This window comes from Berghia stephanieae, chromosome 2 (genome assembly GCF_034508935.2).
Source record: "Berghia stephanieae isolate SIO BIC M18660-M18661 chromosome 2, UCSD_Bste_1.3, whole genome shotgun sequence".
NCBI lineage: Eukaryota > Metazoa > Mollusca > Gastropoda > Nudibranchia > Aeolidiidae > Berghia > Berghia stephanieae.
Genome location: NC_088361.1, coordinates 70,234,778 through 70,242,277, shown reverse-complemented (window position 1 = coordinate 70,242,277; position 7,500 = coordinate 70,234,778). Strand labels below are relative to the sequence as shown.

At 37.1% G+C, this 7,500-nt stretch overlaps 1 protein-coding gene across 4 annotated transcripts in view; it reads left to right on the top strand.

Annotated features, from left to right (window-relative positions):
• The window catches only part of LOC144965448 (parathyroid hormone/parathyroid hormone-related peptide receptor-like), a 143,322-nt gene that overhangs the window by 134,381 nt on the left and 1,441 nt on the right, over positions 1 to 7,500 (top strand). For all 4 annotated transcript variants that reach the window (XM_078900802.1, XM_078900801.1, XM_078900803.1 and 1 more), the window contains 4 exons: positions 77 to 162; positions 5,367 to 5,508; positions 6,436 to 6,477; positions 7,482 to 7,500. The exon at positions 7,482 to 7,500 is cut by the window's right edge and continues 1,441 nt beyond it. In XM_078900802.1, the coding sequence (XP_078756928.1) occupies positions 77 to 162; positions 5,367 to 5,508; positions 6,436 to 6,477; positions 7,482 to 7,500 (289 nt within the window). The remainder of the gene's footprint in view (positions 1 to 76; positions 163 to 5,366; positions 5,509 to 6,435; positions 6,478 to 7,481) is intronic.

Sequence of the window (7,500 nt, the reverse complement as noted above, 5' to 3'; positions counted from 1 at the left end):
ACTTTTATTTATTTTTTCTAGCTTCAAGCAGAAACATTTGCATTAATAGTTTGTGTGTAATTGTCTTTCTCACCAGATAAATTTCATCTTTTTTCTCAACATCTCTCGAGTGCTGTGCTCTCGGGTAAGGTCGAGTGATAGACACATGGGCGGTGCTTATAGGTAAGACCATTTCTTCAATACTAATACTCTTCTCTACCATTATTTTTTTTATGTCTCGATAATTTACTATCGTACGAAGTAATATCATAAATCTGCAAAATAAAATGTTTTGGTTTTTGTTTTCCTGACCTGACCTCTTAATGTTTCTCAAAGGCGGTGCCCAGGTTTTTATTTAATGAATTGTAGCCATTGTTAAGAGAAGTTCTAGAGTTCTGAAAGCTGAGGGAAGGGTAGTAAGTGAAAGGAAGGGGACCAGGAGATTCTCATTATCAGTTGTCAAGGAATTGTTGTCAATTGTGACCCTACATCTCAAAACGGTATTATGTCAGAATGGATCGGATCCCTAAAAGTTAATTTAGAGTTATACTGATAATAAATACGAATTTTTAGTTTTGTGCAATTACAGAAATTGAATTTATTTTCCCCCATCCTCGTTTCATATTGGTGTGTGTGTGGGGCGGGGGGGGGGGGTGCGTGTTCCGATAGCTTAGTTGGTAGAGAACTCGTTTCACACCCAAAAGGACAGAGATTGATCCCGGGTGAAGTCGAGATTTTTTCCGACCCCCTGTAATTGGGTAATTGGGTAGCTGCGTCTCTTAGATCTTGCTGAAACTGCTTTGCGATAGACTAGCGTTCTATAAAAAAGGGTAGCAAGCATTTGCTATTGTCCGTTTTACGCTATAGAAACAGGATAAACTACGGCTCCATAGGTAAAGGTTCTGAAGGTCTACTTTTTTATTATTTGTGACTGTAAAGTCAATTTCTAGCATCTAGTTTATCCTGGTTCAACAAATGGATGATGCCAAGTCTGCAAAGATAGATCATCATCAAGCCCTACTGCAACCTCCTCGTGGTGTCGAACGGTAACAGGTCAAGCTGGCCAACTGCAGAGGGCGACAAGAATAGGCAATGGCAAACCATTCTTGTAACTTTGCCGAGTTAACTGCATGAATAAGTCCAAAAAGTTAAACGGTGACAGCGTAAAGGGGAGCATGTTTTCATGGAAGACTGCTGCCTCGCTCGGTTGGGAGCGTGATGTTCGTCAGGTCACACCGAACCGTCAGCCAGTTACTAGGCGAAATAAATTTAACAAATGTGACAAAACCAACATTGGGACATGGAATGTCAGGACCTGTGCCCAAAAAGGAAAACTAAACAACATTCTAAAAGAAATGAAACGGCTCCAAATAATAAAATATTCTTGGCCTGGCAGAGATGAGATGGAAAGAGCAGGGAACCATGTCAAAACAAGAAAGCAACACGACATATAAGATCATATGGAGTGGTGGAACCTCTTTCCAAAAAGGAGTAGGGATAATCTTAGACCAACAATCAACCAAATTTTACAAAGGGCACGTAGCAATCTCAGACAGAGTTTTGCTGGTTAAGCTAAGAGGACCTGTAGTTGACACCAATATTATTCAAGTTTATGCACCAACAGAAGAGGCGACAGATGCAGATATGACAGAGTTTTACCATTCACTAGACAAAGCAAAACGAATGTGTAAATCACAAGAAGTCCTTATGGTAATGGGGGACCTAAATGCTAAGATTGGCAGAGGCAGAGATGGTGACATAATCGGACCACATGGACTCGGAGACAGAAATGAACGAGGAAACATCTGGGCAGATTGGTGTAGAACAAATAAATTAATGATTTCAAACACCTGGTTTCAACAACACCCAAGAAGAACCTGGACATGGCAATCACCAGGAGACAGAGCAAGGAACCAGATAGACTTTATAGCAGTATCATCAAGATTCAGAAATGGCATATTAAATTGCAAAACCTACCCAGGCGCCGATGTAGACAGTGACCATGTCCCAGTTGTTTGTACAGTAAGGATAAAGTTTAAAGCTATTCAGAGAAGAGCTGGTAGAATAAAGAGGGATTACAGGTTATGCAAAGACAATGGCATACAAACAAAAATGAGAGAAGAATTTGAAAATGCACTCATGATACAAAGCCAAAGTGAACCTGATAACGAAAAATGTGAAAAACAATTTGATATATTCCAAAAGTCTGTCAAAGCAACTGCAGAAAAGCATTTACCAATAGCTCAAATAAACAGCAAAAAGGAATGGATGACAAATGAAATTCTAAACTTATTTGAAGAAAGACGAAAATGCAACAGAGGGTCTGCAGAATACCAAACATTGAACAACCACATTAAATCCAAATGCATCGAGGCACACGAGAACTATCTAGACTGGAAATGCTGCGAAATCGAAAGAGAATACAAACCCAACCCCCAACAAGCTCACCAAAGAATAAAAGAACTATCAGGGAAAAGGAAAAGCAAAGCAGCAGGAAGTTGTATCCAAAACAAACAAGGGGAACTGCTATTTGAAGAACAACATATAGAAAGCCGATGGGTAGAATACATAGGCGAACTGTACAATGATCCAAATAGAAATGAACCACCACTGAAATTCAAAGAACCATTAAACGGACCAAACATCACCAAAAGTGAAATTGAACATGCCATGGAACGAATGAGGGATGGTAAAGCAACAGGCCCTGATGAAATATCTGTAGAGGTATTAAAAAGCCTAGGAGATCTAGCAATTGATGAACTTCACATATTATTCAACAATATATACAACACTGGGAAAATTCCAGAAGATCTCTGTAACTCTATTTTCATAGCAATACCAAAGAAAGCAGGTGCAGTCAGATGCGAAAATTTTAGAACTATAAGTTTAATAAGCCACATCAACAAAATACTGTTGCGTATAATTATCAACAGCCTAAGGAATAAGATTAACCCCGAAATCGCAGAAGAACAATATGGATTTCAACCTGACAGAGGGACAAGGAACGCAATATACCTCCTCCGTGTTTTAAGTGAAAGAGCTATATGAGGTTCAGACCCCACTATACCTCTGTTTTGTCGACTACAAAAAAGCTTTTGATAGAGTACGCCACGAAGAAATACTAAAACAACTGCATTCCATTGGCGCTGATGAGAAAGACCTCAGACTCATGCAAACATTATACTACACCCAGCAGGCATCTATCAAAATCGGAAACTCTACAGGAAATTCCATTCCTATTAAGAAAGGAATCCGTCAAGGGTGTGTTGCCTCACCAGATCTGTTTAATCTATACCAAGAAACAATCATGAGGGGCATAACTAATATGGAGGGAATAAAAGTAGGAGGTCACAACATAAATAATATAAGATACGCAGACGATACGGTACTCATTGCAACATCAGAAATCCAACTTCAAAAGATTGTTGACAAAGTGGTAGTAGATAGTGAAGCCAAGGGAATGGAAGTGAATATCACCAAAACGGAATGCATGGTAATACAGAAAAACCCCGAAAACAACAACACCTGCAATATAACGATTCACGGCGAGCAACTTACCAACGTAGAAAGTTTTAGATACCTAGGTTCAATAGTGACAACAGATGGAAGATGTAACCGAGACATACGAGCAAGAATAACTCAAGCCAAACAGGCCTTCATGGACCTGGGAAACATTTTGAAAAACAAACAGATGTCGTTCGGGATTAGATTCCGAGTCTTGAAGTGCTACGTGTGGCCAATCTTGTTATACGGATGCGAAAGCTGGACTACAAATGCAGAAACACAAAAGAACATTGAAGCTTTTGAAATGTGGTTTTGAGAAGGATGCAGAGAATATCGTATACTGCACACAAAACGAACGAAGAAGTGCTAAAACAAACATACCAACAAAGGAAACTAATGCCCTTAATAGCGGATCGACAACTATCCTTTTTCGGACACATAGTTAGGAAAGATAAGAATGAATACCTGGCAAGTTGTGGAAAAATACCTGGTAAACGCGCCCGGGGGAGACAAGAAAAAACACTCATAGACCAACTGAAAGGCTTCACCAACCTAACAATCCAAGAGCTGTTTGAAAAAGCAAGAGACAGGGAGGATTGGAGAGAGATAATTCATGCAGTATCCGAAGCCTGGACCAGGCATGGAACCTAGAAGGAAGGAAGTTTATCCTGACATTATACCGTGTTGAGACGGTAGATAATAATTGTTATACTACTGGCCATCAACTTTGTTTCAAATTATAATATGGATTTCGTCTTTGAAAGACTCTCATAATATTCGTAATATTTATCATTGCAGACCCTTTCAATCTCATGTGAACTTGAACAGTTTCTTAAATCTAAACTGAAGAACGTTCAGACACCATCGATTACAATTGAAGATACTATTATTCCTGTCTCAGACAAGGCTAAAAACCCTGGAGTCATTCTATACAAATCGCTTTCCATGGACCATCAAGTTGACCACCTCATCAAAATTCTGAATGTCGAACTTTTAACAATGTCACGTATAAAGGCTTTTTTATCCATTCCATGCTCTAAAAACCGTTGTTTCGGCTCTGATCCTATCACGACTCGGCAACTGCAATGCTCTTCACGCTGGTCTTTCGGATTATAAAATAAGAAAATTTCAAAGAATTCAGAATAGGGCTGCTAAACTAGTCCTTGGAAAGTCTCACTTGATGGGAACAAAGTTATGCTAATTACTCTCCATTGGCTATCTGTATAAGCCAGAATTCAGTCCAAAATTACTCTCACCTCTTTTTATGTAGTTCAACATTCTGCCCCTCTTTATATTCAAGACATTCTTAAGCCTTATGTTCTGAAGCGTAATTTGAGATCGCATGACTCAAAATTGTTGGTAGTACCGAAAACAAATATTAAGAGTTTTGGTCACAGATCCCTTTCTAAATTTGGCCCCACAATCTGGAAATCCCTTCCCCAGTCCGTTGGTATATTCAAGAATTGTCTTAAGACATTCATTTTCACCAAACAGTTGCTTTTGTGAGTTGGACCTTGTCCTACTTATAACTGCATTGATAAATTAATAATGTTGTATGGGTTGTGATAACATACATATTATATTATTGTTTTAAGCGCTTTGAGGTTTCGCTCTATAAATGTACTCTTTTTATTATCATTATTATTATTATTATTATTATTATTATTATTATTATTATTATTATTATTATTATTATTACTATTATTATTATTATTATTATTATTATTATTATTATTATTATTATTATTATTATTATTATTATTATTATTATCATCGTTATTTTTTCCCTCACCATTTCCTGACATCCTAAATATTGATTAATTCTATTGGACTAGTAGGTTTTAAAAGAAAAGTTTGGGTTTTTTTTATCTCTCCTACCACAGACGACTGGCCAAATTCATCCTGGTTCTTGTACCATTGTTTGGAGTATCTTATGTGCTCATCAATCTGGTATTTCCTCTAAGCTATGCCACAAGATTCAACACATTACACATGTATGTGGAAATGACGTACAACTCGTTTCAGGTAATTCTCTCAGATGATTTTGGAATAGATTTATATAAGAAATGAAAAATCAACGATTGCCATTTTGCATATACAATTGATAGTTAAATACTCAGTTCGCTGACGGTTTTTGGTTATATTATGTTCCCGTTCTCCAAACATGGCAGATCTTTGATAATTTTATGACTAATCGTCTGCGTCCAGTCATAACCTTGCAACATCACGTATAGTTAACCTATAAAAGGATGTAAAATTATTTGTGGTGCTTGCAAGGTTGGACCCCAGTGTTAACAATATGTTGCCCATTGCCACAAAGCGATATTATTTCGGAGTCTAGAAGATAAAAACGAATCTATAATCAAAATTAGGAGACTTGAGTTAATTTCATTTGTTTTTTATTGAGGAAAACCAGATAACACAGTTTTATAAAGGGTGGAAAACCAAAGGCTCATATTAGTGTTTAATTTTAATTTCAAATTGATTGTTTAGCCTCAAGTTGGCCATAACTTGATACCACTTCCAAAGAGGCGGGCCACATATATCGACTAAATTGCGGCTTTGTGGCCTAGTGGTATGACACTCGCCTTCGGGTCGGAAGGTCATTGGTTCGAGTACGCTCTGGGTGCGTACTGTTGAGTCCTTGGAAAAGGCTCTTTACTCACATTCTCTCACCATACTTGTTTGTAAAATGAGTGCATGGCTGCTAACAATGGTATGTAGTTTGGAGATGAAAAATGATAATATCTTCAAGCAGGCGTCATGCGTCATCCTGCATGTTAAATATTGCTGTTAGCTAGGGACTTCCTTGTAAAACGCTTTGAGCACGTTTAGTGGATGTTGCGCCATATAAAAGCTCATTTTTTAAAAGATTGATCACATCTTCGCAATGCACTATCACAGAAATAAACATGACATGAGTTAATTTCATCCGTCTGTTTTCTTCCATAGGGGTTTATTCTTGCCCTGCTGTTCTGTTTTTTGAATGAGGAGGTAAGTTGAATAAAGTTTAACACATACGTTTTTAAATCTCGAGAATATTGTCATTTGACTATAAGTAATGCACTTTATTCTGATGACTCCTATACAGTTGTATAAAAATCCAATGCATTTGTCATATGTTCATAAATATCCCCTTAAAGTCATAATAAATTAATAGGTGAATATAAAACTTCCTTTGTTTATGCCGACAGGAAATTTGTATTTAGTGCCCATCACGAAAATGTACGCTAGAAATTAACAGCCCCTGTGCAAATTTGCAAATTAAACAATGAGAGTTCGATATTTTCAAACTAAATGGATTGCACTCAAATTTATTTAATCTTTTAATGAGGATCTGTGCTGATGAATCTTTATTTATACCAGCTCTTCTTTGGTCTAAAACTGGTCCAAGGAACGTTACTTATAAACAATATTTATGATACATTAATCTAAACAATAATTTAGAACATTTCCACAATTCTCTTTACTAAGAAGGGATATACATATAAATAATTTTCCCTTTTCTCATTCCGAGGGAAATTTGTTTATGTTGCAATCATGAAAAAAAAACTGACTTGGATAACCCGAGTCAACAGAAGCAGTGGAGCACCCCAAGTGAGTAAAATGGATTACGTTTTTTTCCAAAGAAATATCACCAATAAGGTCTGAAATACATATGTGCGGATGTTGGCGCAATGCCTTCTACTTGAACATACCATCAACATAACTGAATTGGACAATCTGCTCTTAACGACAAGAAGTCCATCTTTTATTAGATTGAGCAATAGTTGCCTGTAAGTAATTATTTTTGTTCCAATATTCATTACAATATTAAGCCACTGTCTTCAGACAAGGGTCATTCACAGTTTATTTTAATGAGGAATGTCCTATTTGTCACTCACTCGATCATTGCCACGCTCGCTGTTGCTTAATGTTTAAAATAAAGTCACGGTACTGTGATAATTCAGCAATTGATGTGAAACTACAAATTGACATCTTTAATTTATCTTCAACAGGTCCTAAACGCTGTGAAAG